This window comes from Poecilia mexicana, unplaced genomic scaffold (assembly GCF_051168715.1).
Source record: "Poecilia mexicana isolate PSO_F unplaced genomic scaffold, ASM5116871v1 scaffold_4, whole genome shotgun sequence".
Lineage (NCBI taxonomy): Eukaryota > Metazoa > Chordata > Actinopteri > Cyprinodontiformes > Poeciliidae > Poecilia > Poecilia mexicana.
Window position 1 is genome coordinate 13,082,248 of NW_028263373.1, and position 14,502 is coordinate 13,096,749.

Below are 14,502 nucleotides of genomic sequence, written 5' to 3' on the forward strand. Positions count from 1 at the left end.
CCTATTCATTTTATATTTAAACGTAAAATGTGATTATAAAACAACGGGGCCCTCTACGGGTCATTAATACTTACTCACTCTCATCTCAGGGAAAACGCCCCGGCCCCAACTTTACACGTCGGATTTGTGAGATGATACGCTAAAGGGTCCTTGCAAAAATGAGGAAGTATGAACTCCCTATTTCAAGAGTTAACAGATTCCTTTAAATTGGGATTAAAAACTTAAGAGTAGCTATACTTCATAATAATATAACTCAAGTAAAAGTCAAAAGTAGTAAAACTACTCTTAAGTCAATTTTACCCGATTAATTACTTAAGTAATTGTATCAATAAATATAAATAATTACTGCCTGCAACTATAAGATACCTTCAGATTTAATACTAACTAAAAAAGATGTCAGTATCTGCAATAGGATCATTTGTCATGGATATTCTTGATGTTTCTGCAAATTTATGTCAAAACTAGAGATTATCTAAAGTGAAAAACAGAGCCAAGGACTCCCTCTACAGTGCGTCAGCTGAATAGAATAAAATCTCACTTTCAAAACTCATATAAAGGCACTGGAACAAGTTAGTTGTGGTATAACTACAGACTGGTATAATCTCCCACAGACCACTTTATTAGTGACACTTTGTTGGTACCAAGTTGGACCCTCTTTTTGTCTTTCAGAGCTTCCTATTTTTATGGCATAGAATCAACAACGTGCCAAGCACATTCCTCACATTTCCAGATCTGCTGGCTTTACATTCATACCACTCTCCCAAAAGGGCTTTACTGGATTAGGATGTAGTAACTGTGGAGGCCGTTAGTACTCATTATCTTGTTCAAGAAACAAGTTTAAGATTAATTACACTTATGTATTACTATCATTTTACACAAACGTACAGAAATAGTTCTCCAGGAGCAATCTCTAGATTTTATCAGGTGTAGTATATGCGTTTTTCATCTTTTCTCTTTCTCATCTGTCCCTTCGCATTTTAAGGAAATGTCAGCTACGTCGGGTGTGGGAGTCATCAATACCAAGAAAATATACAAAAACGTGTCAATCCAAGTAAAGAATTTATTAATTCTCTTAAAAAAAACAAACAAAAAAAAAAAACTATGTCCCTAAAATGATCTGGCATTTGGCAAAAGGAAATGATTTTGATCATCCTAACAGAACTAAAACCAGAAAAGTTCAGTTTGATTATATATATATATATATATATATATATATATATAGAAAGAGAGAGAGAGAGAAATTGTGATCAAAATCCCTCAATTTTCTGCTGCTCTCCGTCTTTGTATGTGAGCAGGGCCAAACAATATTTGACTGACATCAATGACATGTTCTTTTGTGCTTCCCATAAAGGAAATGACCCTTCCTGCCACATCATTAATAATCACAAGCATTTAGTTGTGGATTATTATTCCCAATTATGCAATTTTAAAAATGTATGAACATTTTTTAAAGCAGTTGTCAGGCATGCAGTCAAGTCTTCAATTTGTAAATGCAGTCAGATTGGAGGTTGGATTCCTAAATATTTATTCAATGTGAGGTCATGGTGCTGCGACCGAGTTTAAAACTTACCAGGGGAATCAAATGAGAAAAACATGCTGAATTTTAGTCTTGCGCAGAATGGAAATAAGCTACGTCATTGTAACCCATTAGTAAGCTTTCTCAAAAACACATTCATAATTTTAAAAAAAGAAAAAAAAAAACACACTCGTCACCGTTGAAAGCCACAAAACCTTAATTATGCCATAACAGCAAGAAGAAAAGAATACGAGATGCAAACGCAACATTTAGAGATAAATACATATCTGTTTGATTTCTTCAGATTGTTTTTATTATTTGCACAGCAACATAAAATTTGCCCCTCCCCCACTTCATTTCTGACCATTAGTACAAAATGTGTGTTTTACAAAAGGAGCATCGTGTGTGGGACAATGTGCCGGGGTACAGCAGTGCAGATGTACTGAAATCAGACAGGAGGAAACTGGTTAAATCATCTGGGGTACCAGATGATTCACTGCTACAGGAGAGGACCTAATGTACAACTAACTCTTAATTATGATAAATAAGACTACTGAGGGTGCACCAAAGTGGAAGTGTTGGTTAGACAGAAAACTGTAGAAGATGCTTCATTCTAAAGTGGCCTATTTAACCAGCCACAGACAGAAGGCTGATCTGAGCAGGGTGTAAAACACAAAGTCTTAGTCCTGATGGTGGTTCCCATTAAACCTTGTTTTAATTTAATGTTAAAGCAGGACAGACTGCCTGCGTCAAGATGCAAAACTCAATCCAATCCTTCCAGACTGACATGAATTAGTGTAAAACTTGTACAAAAAAACCCCCCAAAACAAATAACACACAAACCACATGAGGTAAACAAAACATCGTCATGGCACCATCCATACAGCAAATATATTTTTCCTGTCAAAGCTTCACATAAACCTAGATTCTCATTAAACAAATGATAGTTTGTACGATTCTGCAGAGAACAACTTGCAGCTTTATAATTACTAATCTCGACATTCGTTCCAGCGGATCACTTCTGTTATTCCAATTTTATATAACAATAATCATGTTAATAGTAGCAGTAGTGGCTCATGGAAACAGGAAACACAACAGTAATTGCCCTTATTGACCTATCCCTTTTGTTTTGTAAACAAACAAATTAAAAAGTCCGTCCCACCCAGATCCACCCCGAGGTGACGCTCATCAGGGTCTTTCATTTCAGTCTCCGTTCCAACAGCCCACAGACTCAAACAGAGCCGTTCCTGAGTTTATAACTCATCCTTGAGTTGAGAGTCTGTGCCTTCATCTTCTTCCTCTTCCTCCTCTTCTTCTTCTGGTTCCTCTCCCTCTTCCTCCTCTTCTTCCTCTTCCTCATCCTTTTCTTCTTCCTCCTCGTCTTCCTTCACCTCGTCCCTCCTTTTCTTGTCCTCTTCCTCTCGCTTCTTCCTCTCCTCCTCCTCCTGGCTTTCCTTCATCTTTCTCTCGTCGTCCTGGAAATGGAGACAACGTACAATTAAAAAAAAATAATAATAATTCAAAACTGATGAAGTCAGATTCAAAGAGTCTTTGCAGACAGATGGAGAACTGGGAACATACCTTCGTTTTCCCCCAGGTTTCGTTTCCAACTTCCTCGGCCACTTTGGGGTCGTTGGCGATTAGGAAGTTGTCAAAGATGGTGCCAGACTTGACCTTTACAAAAAACACAAGTCAGTCATTTCTTGTCCCGAGCTCAAAACACCTCAAGAAACTTAGATAAGAGCTTCTATTCTCAGCTATTTTTGCTCATCTTCACTGTATAGATTTGATTTATGTATTTGAGCGTCATGCACCACAGTATGGTGCTCAGCCTACGAGGCATGTCGAGAACAAGCTTCCCAAACATTTACAAAAAAATGAAATTCTATAACCAAAGAGATGAACTTTTGAGGATACAGAACTCTGTCTTGGTTGCCAAGCTTGTTCAATGAATGATGCCGACGCAATGATATCTTTATCAAACAGCCAGTTTAGCATATGTGCTTCAGACAGTCAAAACAGATTAGAGTTATAAATAAATGTATTGATTATGTTTTGTTATACAAATATTTATGCGGTGAAAGTTTGAATATGGAAACTGCAAAATCAGATGAGATTTTCGCAATTAGCAATTAATCAACTGATTGCATGGCAAATTAAAATGAGCTCAATTTCCATTATGATGATTTGTTTTTGTTTCACAGAAGCTTCACAATGCATTCTATTTTTGGTTTTGGTTGTAGGGGTTTTTATTTCATTTTTATTCATCGTCTTTGTTTTATTTTGGATATTTAAGATATCTTCCAGTGTTGAGTGTTCTTTACGAAGTTAAAGTTTATTAGTTTTGTGAGAGTAAACTTCCATTATTATGCTATTTGCCCCCTAATTTGACAATTTAGAGGGAATAAGTGAAAAGACGAATAAGAAGGTGGCTCAATCATCGAGTTAAATTAACGGACAAATTAAGTGATCTGAGTGACTGATGGACAGAGAATAAAGGGAATATTAAAAAATACCCTATGCTCTATTTGCTTGTAAGTAATTACTCAGACATGCTAAATACTTCAGTCCAGTTCCACATCTTTCCTTACAGTCTCTGTAGGAACCTTGAGGGTTTTTCTAATTTAGCTGCTGTATTTTTACCGTTGACTCAACACCATCAGCAAGACCATCCCACCTGCCACAGGTCCAGACCAATCACGCCGATGCTGTCATATTTGTAGATCTCCGGGTCAGCTGTGTACTCTGGATTGTCGATCTCGGGGTGAACCCACTTGCCTTTGTAAGCAGGGTTATCGATCTCTCGAGGTTTCCACTCGCCCTGCACGTGCAAAAAACACATAAAGGCTCATGTAAAAAAAAAAAAACAAAAAAAAACTGAAAAACAAATAATCCTGGTCAAATGTAAGAGAAAGAGTTTTGTTTGACAGGCATATTTATAACAACACAGCAGTAGGTGAAATCTGTGTAAGAATACCTTGTAGTCAGGGTTGGTAATCATAGGCGGCTCCCACTCTCCATCCATCTCATCATCCCAGTCGTCAGGCTTTTTGGCGTCAGGATCTGGGATGTTCTCAGGTTTGTCCCAGTCCTTAAAAAAATGAAGACAGGTTAAAACAAGAGAGAATAAAGCATTCACAAAGTTATCCTCTCCCCGTTACAGCAGACTAACCTCAGGTTTCTTGTCAGCGGGGTCTGGAATCTTCTCCCTGTCGTCCCAGTCCTCTGGCTTTTTGGCGTTGGGGTCCTTGATTTTTTTGGGGGGCAGAAAGTCCCAGTCGTCCTCCAGGTTGCCAGACTCGACCTTCTTGTTGTCGATCTTAACCTCGTAGGTGTTGTCGGGGTTGACGATCAGCGTGTACAAGTGGGTGTACTCATCATCCTGCAGAAGACAGCGAGGAGTTAGAAACGGGAAAGAGGGGCTCGAAAAACGGGACTTTTAAAAATTACCTCGTTCATTGTTGGGTCAACTACTCAGAATTTAGTAATTATTGGTAATCATTCGATTCCCTCCCCATCTCCAAAAAAAAAAAAAAAAACTAGATTGTGCAGTTTTCTCATTATTAAGTTAGGAGAAAAAACTATGCCATACCTTGCACCTGATATCTTTGTTAATCAAATGGTTTTTGCCTTTGTAGTTGAAGATCACATGAACTTTCTTAGTGCCTGGGCCACAAATATCAGGACCTGAAGGAGCCATGAAGAAAATAAAGTTAAGTAACTTAAAGTATGTTAACAAAAAATTTGCAAGAGCATTTTAACACAAGTAAATGTTGTAAATGATTAAGAAAGCGTAATCTGACAAAAACTCAAGAGTCCCACCAAACATGATGTTATAGACGGAGTCTCCATGCATGTCCTCCTGGTTGAGCTCAGAGGGGAACAGCTTGATGTATCCGCCGCCACAGTCGATGCTCTGCTCATGTTTCACAGTGAACTGGATGACTAGAGGCTGGCCTTTGTTACTAAAGTCATCGAAACGGGCTGACAAAGCATAAAAGCGGGCATCCTGGCTCGTCTGCAGACCTGCGGTAAAAACGGCATCATCACGGCGAAGATCCCGGCTGAGGCAGAATTTAATAGGCTGATCTCGAGTTATTTAGAGCCACTTTCATGATGAGTAACAGAAAAAACACTGGCACTGCTTCATGAGCTGAGAATCATTAAAAGCAGATTTTTATGCAGAAATGTTTTCAGTTTTCAGTGGTATGCTGATTAATTATCAAAAGCTGCCATCTGGGTAAATCAAATTAAAAAAAGAAAATCTGAAATTTGATTATTTGGAAAAAAAAAAAACAAAAAAACAAAAAAACAAGCCAGGCTGCATAGTGGCACAGTTGGTAGAGCTGTTGCCTTGCAGCAAGAAGGTTCTGGGTTCGATTCCCGGCCCTGGTCTTTCTGCATGGAGTTTTCTCTGGGTACTACAGTTTCCTCCCACAGTCCAAAAACATGACTGTCGGGTCAATTGGTTTCTCTAAAAAAAAAAAAAAATAATAAAAATTGTCCCTGAGTGTGTGTGTTGCCCTGCGACAGACTGGTGACCTGTCCAGGGTGTACTCCGCCTCTCGCCCATTACGTTAACTGGAGATAGGCACCAGCACCCCTCCTGACCCCACCAAGGGACAAGGGTGTAAAGAAAATGGATGGAAAAAACAAACATTAAACACAGTGGTGGTTCTGGTATAGGCCCATGTTATGCTTACTGTTATGTCCACTCGGCATATAATCTGGTGCTAAATAAAAAAAAAAACTATTTTTGCGTCTTGAGGAGTCTGAACTGCTTCTGACCAACACGAGGTAAATCGTAGGATCTCAACTGATTTGCGATTTACAAAAAACTGCAACTCTTAGGTGTCTCTCTGCTTCAGCACACCTGGCTCCAATATCAGCAGAGCCCTGTAGCTGTTTTACATATTTGTTAAACCCATCCCTACACCCTGACAGTATAATATGAGAGATAATCTGTGAAGACAAATTCAGCTTCCATGATACAGCAAAGCCTGTCGCGAATGCTCAGGTTAGCTAGCATCGTCACTGATGATGGAGGATTAATTGTTTTCCTGGAACGGTAAGCTATTTTTCCGCCATTAGCACATTTAGCACTGTGTACACGAGGTTGATTGACAGTGATAAGACCATTTTTGTGGCTCTGATTGGTTGTTTTTGACCGGGAGCAGTGCATTTCTTCAGACAGCAATAGTAGCACTGGAAGGAGGTGGAAGAATTTGATCTTCCACATTCATACAAGAACCACCACTGCTCACCACTGTTAGATAATCTAAACTCCTTCATTTATTAGTTGCATTTACAAGACAACCTCCACATCATTGTGTGTGTTTTTTTTTCCCCACTCACCTTTATCTTTCTCTGCGTCTCCATAGAACTTCCCTGCAGACAGCACAAACTTGCCATAGTCTGACTTGTGCTTGGATTCCATCCAGCGACTATTGAAGGCATCTGCACAGACAAGATCAGGTTGAGCATTCATTGTGATAAGCATCACACATTGTTAAAAGCACCTGTTCAACCGCTAATGATAATGATGATAAAATCTGTGCAGGTGCATGTTACTGAGGGATGAGGAGGATATAAGAGAATGACCAAGGTAGGGATGTGCTGCAGGGTGGTGGGAGAGCTTCGAAGACAACTGGGGATGGGAACAGATGGACTATAGATGAAGGACTGAGGCAGAAGAAGAAGGGGATCCAAGACTGATCGTCTTATAGATTAAATGTATTTTATCCCTATAGCTAGCAGCTGATCCGTGCAAAATACTGCATTAAAAATATTCAAAGTACGAAATCCCATCCTATCAATGAAGCATATATATTTTTTAATTTAATGCTAAAATAAATGAAAAGTGGAAAGAATCGATATTTAGTCAGAACATAATAATAAAATAAAGATAAAACCTTACCGCCATCCTCAAACTGCTCTCGGAAATACACAGAGGACTCGGCCAGGACAGAGAAGGCAGACACGGCCATCAAAATCAGCGACAGCGCTGTCATGGTTACGAGCTAAAAGCACTCCGTCCGGAATAAAGATAGTAAACTACAAATACACGCCTATGTGGATATTTTTTTGGCTTTTTCTATTCTGTATGTCGCGGGTGCTGGTCCAGTCTGTCTCATACAGTCATGCTACAGTACCGAGCCGCCGAGGAGCACCAGCCTCTCTCCTCTCTGCTCGGAACAGATGTCTGAATCTGATTGGTCGGTGGCTCCAAACCAGAGTCGCGGCATTCAGCCAATCGGAGGAGAGAAAATCTGAACGCTAAGGTTTGTAGCCAATAGGGGAAGACCACGCGTTTGCTTGATACACGCCCCAAGGAGAATGATGCTCCTGGATGAATCACATGGCTGAAGGGGAAAAAAAGAAGGGTGGAAGAATAGATCTTATTAGTGTTGTAGAACTCCCCACCAGAATAACCAACAAAGATAAACCATTGAAAGACAAACCAGCATGTAAAATCAACGATGTTTTCCATAATGCTTAATTAAACCGTGCATATTCAGAGCTTATAATTAGTTTGGTTTTAAAAGTGAGCACTTGAGAATATTTCTCCAAATATATCTTGAAAGGAAGACAGTCTTTACGAGATTTCGGAATTATTTTAATCCTTGCCTTAAAAATATCTACCAGTGCATTTGTTTCTCCAAAAATAAATGTAAAAAAGAGATAGTAAATTATGGATTTTCTCTGTACAATTTAAAGTACAACAAACTCGTGACAATCCCGTTTTGTTCGTTTTTCGGTTGTTTTTGACATATTTTGACATAGGAAGCATTAGTTACCTTTGCGCTTCAATCTGTATTACATGGCTTTTCTGTGCAAATTTATAACAAAATAAAAGTCATATTCTGTATGTTTTGACTGATTTGACTAGAAAATATCAGAATCAGGTCTACCTTGTAAAATCCCAATAAAATACATTGACATTTGTAGTTGTGAAACCTAAAAATAAATCTCACAATGTTCAATGAGAATGAATAATTTTAAACAATAGAGGAGTATATAAGACATTCTGTCTTAATAGCAATAAATTAATGCCACACTCCTGATTGAATTTATTGTGAAATTAATTCCTAAATCTATGCACAAATAAAAACACGCCAATTTGAAATTCATTCACACAATAAATAAATCATGACTGACCACCAATTCAGAACCAAAGTAATAACAACTATTGTTAATATTTTACGGCTTTATTCAATTTTCAATAATCCAATATATGTGAAGTGATTTCAACAACAAAACTTTTACGTCAACCTAGTGAGTGAGTAGTCCAAGGTGACAGCAAACAAATAAAATAAATAAAAGCATAATTATATGTTGAGTTCACATAAAAAAAGGACTTCCACAGTTTCACTTTAGAGGAAAAACACATTTACTAAAAACTTTTATAGATTTTTCTTAGCTTCCACTTATGAGCTTATGGTAACATTTTTCAGTAACATTTAGAAGAATGTAAGCCATGGCATTTTGTTTGTAGCACAATACTCATTCAAAGCTCGCTCTATGATTACACAAAACACAAGTGTTGTGTGAGAAAAGTAAGGTAGAAGCAATAATAATGTACCAGTGATAATAATGTAATAGAGTGCTGTGTATTCTTCACCTTGGGATAGAAGAATAAAATGCAAAATGATCTCAAGTCTGTTTTGTACTTTACTAAGAAACACCACATGGCACAAATGATGTCGATAAATAACGGCGTGAAAAAAAGCATAACGTCTGCAAATACCAACACATGACATGTGAACCTATAAGACAACAGAAAAATCAGCACAAGTTGTAACTCTGCAGAAAAAAAAAACCTAACATAAATAGTGAGAGGATACATCAGTTTTCACAGTCAAAGGACTTCTTCACGTCTTCATCCTGACGCTGTGATACTCAAACCAGGCAGATAAGGGAGAGCAGCCACGCCTCCCGTAACGACCGTCTGGAATGAGTGTTTCCACCAACGCTCCTGATCCCTGCAGGGCGGCTCCTGCCGCTCCCTCCTCTTATCCTGAACCTGCCCTGCTGCCTGGCCGTCTCCCAGGGACCTGGACAGACACGGCGTGTGTGTCTGTGTGGGGAGAGGGTTAGTGCACAGAACAGAGCGAAGGAGACGCTCTGTGGCTCTGAATGCAGATGGGCCGGAAAAGCAATCGTAACGCCTCCTCCAGGTCGCTGCGTCTCTCTCTCTCTCTCTCTGTCTCTCTCTCTCTGTCCTTCTAGGGGAGAAAGAAGTTGATCCTCTGCGGGATGGACTTGCATCCTTGGGCTGAGAAGAGTCTCTCCTCTTTGGGAACGTACAGCATCGCCTTGGCCACTTCATCCAGTGTTGCTTCATCTGCCTCCAGACCTCGCGCTGTGTAGGCGTCTCGCGCGCACAGCTTCACGTGACGGTACTCCAGAGGCAGGAAAGGCACAAAGAAGTCAATCAGGTGGTCCGCCATCAGCTCACTCTGAGCAAAGCCCCCTAAGAAAAATACAAACAACCAAATCAGAATAAAAACATGATTAAAATTTAACTACAGTCTTGAAAACAAACAGAATAAACCAATGATAATGATTGATTTATGACAATAAATCAGACACAGATAATATGTCTGATAGAATATTTGTTAGCTGTCTGTAGCTCAGTTTTCCAGCTGCAGAGAAAACAAACAGTTGACTACTTGAACTTTAACCTGGCTGAGCCGCGTACCTTGGGTCTCCAGAGTTTCAGCTCGAAGCCGATGCTCCAGGTCCTCCATACCGATGTCCTCCCGATTCTGACCCGAGTGCCAGAAGTCCAGCGCCACGTCATTTATTGTTGCACCGCCTATGTTGCTGTAGTGATGAAAAGCAGTGGCACGTTTATCGCATTTCTGCACACTTTGGGTCAAGATTGGCAGAGCAGAAACAAACAAACTCTGTCACTGTATTATTTATTTTATTTTATTTCCCCCCCTATGCTTATAGTGAAGCCAATTGCTAAAGTTAGCTGAAGTTCAAAATTGAAGGAAAAGACTCTTAAAAATAAATATCCACTTTCCCCAGACAGAGATATATAATCAGAAAACTCAACTCTCTTCAAAAGGTCTATGAAGTGCATTCATTTACAGATGGGGCCCAAAACTGACCCCTGTGGGACACCACAAAGAAAGTCCAAAACATGCAGATGAGAACTCCCACAACCTCATACAACACTACCTAAATTAGCTTAGGATTGTGTTAATTACTGAAGAACATTTTCAATGTTTTTATGAATTTTTAATGAAGATATTGATGGAAAATTAAATTAGATGTTAATAATTTCTGAATATTTGCTTAGAAAAGTTATTATGCAGACTTTAATTAAATAGTTTCACTTATTATGGGTGTTACAAAATGTTTAGTAAAAAAAAAAAAAGAGAGAGAAATGTTTTCTGATGAAAATGGCGTAAAATAAATTAAAAATGAATAAAACATTTCAAGGACGTCAAACCTCTGCTGGTCAGTACTTCAAGACACAAACTACTAAAAACATGAAAAATGCATAAAGAAGAAAACCCATCCTTCACTGAGAATGAGCTGTCAGAACAGCGCTGAGTGGAGCTGAGCTTGTGACCCAGATTTCACATCCCTCAGCCTGATCCACCAACCTGAGGAAGATGAAGATGGCTCTCCGGTAGCTGACCCCGTCCACGTTGTCATAGTGATCCATGTAGGGCTTGATGGCGTCGATGAGGCCCGGGTGGAGCTTCTCAGCCTCGTCGAAGATGAACAGAGTCTGCGGGCAGCGCAGCACCAGGTCTCGGATAGCTTCCCTAAGCTGACCCTGGACCCAGTGAAGAGGAGCAAATTCAGCATCACACATTTAATCAATCAAAATTTATTTATACAGCACTTTTTATACAGTCTTTAACAAAGTGCTTTAACAGGACAGGCATACAAAATAAAAAAAAACTCGCCTTAAAAACATAAAACTAATAAGTAAATCAAAGATAAAAAGAATAATGATAATACTGATAACAGGGGATTAAAAGAGAGAGATAAATGAAGAACTTAACATCTTCAGACCTTCATTTTTCTGACTTTTCAGAAATAAATTACCTTTTTTTTCCAACTCATGCTATTACAATGTTTTTATTGCCATGAGAATACATGCAACCATAGATTTTTAGAGTATCCAGCCGAAAATTGTTCTTCGTACCATCAATCCGCTATGTAGAGTCCAGTATTAAAACAGATATTGGGTAAAAACGAGGAGCCCATTTGTGTCATTGTGGCCCAGTTGGATTCGTGCCAGGTTCCAAAAATCCACGCATGTCAGTGGTGTTGAAGCACCAATATTTGACCTGCAGCATCGGTCCATCTTGTGACCGTTATCACCCACGAGCTGGGTTTCAAAACGCAGACTAAACATCTGATTAAGCAAGGGAGCCGACCCACGAACATGTTTACCACGTTCCTGGAACACGGCGTCCAGTCCCCGTGGGCCGACTGGTTTTCTGGACGTCTCACCTTGTACGTGTCCAGCAGTCTGGCGTGGGGGAAGTGGAACGGGGCGATAAACAGACGGACGCACTCGCTCTTCACCCCGTCGCGGTACAGGTTGTCAGCGATGATACGGGCCACAAAGTTCTTGCCGGTTCCGGTCCAACCGTGGAAGGAGAGCGTCAGAGGCTTGTTGGACTCTGGGTTGTTGATAAAACCCTGGATGGCTTTAAGAACCACGGACTGGACCAGGTGTTGGCCGTGGAGCTTCGTCTGCAGGTCCTTGGCCAAACCTGAGTGCGGATAAAACAGACGCACAATACAGCACTTGAGTTATTTTTCTTTTCTTTTCTTTTCGTTTTTTTTTTTTTTTATTTCTTTGCCAGTTTTTACAAATTCAATTAGATAAAAAATTATATTAACAAACTAATATTTCACCTCTGTAAATGTAAGGTGCATGGTCTCTTGAAGACTTTCAAATGTTAAACCAAACAGTTTAAACACCTATTTCCCAATCAAGCTTCCTGTCCAAACGGAAGATAATTACAGGAACATTAGTCATCCTGGTCATCTTACAAAAATGTTTACTGATTGGCTGATAAGAAACCACTACATTAAACTAACAATAAAATTAGATAACGGGAAACAATAAATAGGCTTGGCCAACTTCCTTAGAGCTGGAACGAAACGCAGCGACTATCTGGAAGATAAAAGTTTCCATGACAGTCAGGAGTGTCATGGAGAAAACTACGTCTTCTCTTCCTGCTTCCATGGGAGATTTTAAGGAAAGCAGCAGCCAGGTGTTGCTCACCAAACACACTCGACTCTCAGTAAGCACGACTGCCTTTATAAAAGCAGAGGTTTTGGTGAAGTTAAATGTTGACGTTCATGGAAGCACAATAAGAAAAAGACAGACAACTTCGGTAGGAGAAAAGCTTTTCTCTCTGAAAGGAATGTGGCAGCACGACTTCTGTTTGCAGAGCTGCATCTGGATGAACGAAAAGACAACTGGACCAACGTTCAGACACCTCAGGCCACCGCGCAGATCCATCCATCCATTTATCATACCAGCTTATACATGCTAGGTCATGGAGAGCTGGTGTCTGTTTCCAGCCCATCACTGGGAAACACTGGCGTAGCCGAGACAGTGACCCATAACTATGCATGCACACACTTATATAAGGGCAATTAGAGAAACTAATTAACATAACAAAGTTAGGTGGGACCTGTGACTACCATGTGTGTATCGAGAGAACATGCAAACTTGATGAACACCACTGTGCTGCCCTCATATAGATGCTTTTAAAAAATAAAGAAGAAAAAACAGCATGGCAGCACAAACTGCACCAATAATGATTTGCTGAACTGAAACACACATTCACTCGTCTTTATAGCCTGAGTGTTTTTTCTTTAAAGTACCGTATCACATAAGAGAGAGGAAAATGTGCTGCAGGTTTATTTGGAACTGGAGTAGTGAGTATAAATTACACTAATTTATGCATCAACAAATATCTCCCTAACCTTAAAACTCGAAAAGTGTGTGAAATGATCTGCAATCTGATCAAAGGAAAAATCTGTTGATTAACTGGTGCATCTTTAACACCAATCAAGCACGGTGGTGGAGGGGTGATCATCTGGGCCCAGGACCTGAGCACCTTGCAGTCATTGAGATTATTCAACAGTAAACATTAAATTTTATCCCTTAAATACTGCAAGAGCCTAATTAAAGTTCAAACATATACCAAAAACTAAATGTTCTAGCCAGACTGGAGGAATGTCCACAACAGAAACGGTGCTAAAGAGAAACTCAAACTCCAACAATAATTCAAATCACTGCTAATGAAGGTGGTTGGACAGGTTGTCCCCTCCCACAGACATGTTACAGATGTTTACTCTCTGTCACACCTCAAAGCAGAGGTGAAACACACACAAACAAATCACCTGTGACGTTGTTGGTTATCCTGCAGTCTCCAGACTCACAGCACTGGCCCAGGCTACAGTACCACTGATGCAGCAGGCTGGTGTAGTCCTGAGGAAAGCCTGGCCAGAGGTCCCCGACAGGAACTTCACACAGCAACAGAGACATAAACCCGGGGTTATAACACCGTAGTAAGCACTGATGGCCTTTCAAAACAAAGACGGAAACTCCTGACCAGTGCAATAATGTTCCTGCTCACCTTGCTGTGTGGCATCATCCTGGTGGGGCTGACACTCCCCCTCCCAGATGTTGCAGTAGAAGTAGTTGAAATAGTAAGTGGAGACGTTGCTAATGCTATCGAGGGGAAAGATGTCGGCCTCTGCGGACAGAGCGCAGATCAGAGGCAGCAGCCAGCGCACAAACATCGGGGAGCAGGGCGGAGAGCCGCGGCGGCAGAGGAGATACAGGGCAGTGGAGCTTCTCTCCCATTTATTTAAACCACCAGCTCGCTACGAGACAGCCTGAAGAGGGTGCGTAGGGGTCCAGTCTCCACCCACGCTACGGTCCCACCTGTGAATTATGTCCGGGAAAGCACTAGCTTCGCCCAGTCGGT

The 14,502-nt window shown here is 40.3% G+C and overlaps 2 protein-coding genes across 2 annotated transcripts; both read right to left on the reverse strand.

Moving 5' to 3' along the window:
* Positions 1-1,806: 1,806 nt before the first annotated feature.
* Positions 1,807-7,740, reverse strand: LOC106932226 (calreticulin-like). The gene is made up of 9 exons (XM_015010854.2): positions 7,434-7,740; positions 6,872-6,973; positions 5,339-5,542; positions 5,109-5,203; positions 4,689-4,898; positions 4,494-4,607; positions 4,194-4,337; positions 3,098-3,190; positions 1,807-2,991 (listed from the first exon to the last, which is right to left on the reverse strand). The coding sequence occupies exons 1-9, from the start codon at positions 7,525-7,527 to the stop codon at positions 2,770-2,772; spliced, it is 1,278 nt and encodes a 425-aa protein (XP_014866340.2). The 5' UTR covers positions 7,528-7,740; the 3' UTR covers positions 1,807-2,769.
* Positions 7,741-8,705: 965 nt separating this feature from the next.
* On the reverse strand, positions 8,706-14,460 carry tor3a (torsin family 3, member A). The gene is made up of 6 exons (XM_015010976.2): positions 14,149-14,460; positions 13,913-14,035; positions 11,999-12,264; positions 11,137-11,312; positions 10,218-10,342; positions 8,706-9,989 (listed from the first exon to the last, which is right to left on the reverse strand). Exons 1-6 carry the CDS (start codon positions 14,312-14,314, stop codon positions 9,742-9,744), a joined length of 1,104 nt encoding a protein of 367 aa, XP_014866462.1. The 5' UTR covers positions 14,315-14,460; the 3' UTR covers positions 8,706-9,741.
* Between the last annotated feature and the right edge of the window lie 42 nt (positions 14,461-14,502).

Bases quoted from the DNA above. Each gene is read 5' to 3' on its own strand.
- LOC106932226 (XM_015010854.2), bottom strand. From the start codon at position 7,527: ATGACAGCGCTGTCGCTGATTTTGATGGCCGTGTCTGCCTTCTCTGTC. The intron at 6,974-7,433 runs GTAAGGTTTTAT...TTGTCTGTGCAG, and splicing joins AGAGCAGTTTGAGGATGGCG to ATGCCTTCAATAGTCGCTGG. The intron at 5,204-5,338 runs GTGGGACTCTTG...TGGCTCCTTCAG, and splicing joins CGTCTATAACATCATGTTTG to GTCCTGATATTTGTGGCCCA.
- tor3a (XM_015010976.2), bottom strand. From the start codon at position 14,314: ATGTTTGTGCGCTGGCTGCTGCCTCTGATCTGCGCTCTGTCCGCAGAG. The intron at 14,036-14,148 runs GTGAGCAGGAAC...TGCTGTGTGAAG, and splicing joins GGATGATGCCACACAGCAAG to TTCCTGTCGGGGACCTCTGG. The intron at 10,343-11,136 runs GTTGGTGGATCA...TCATCACTACAG, and splicing joins GCCATCTTCATCTTCCTCAG to CAACATAGGCGGTGCAACAA.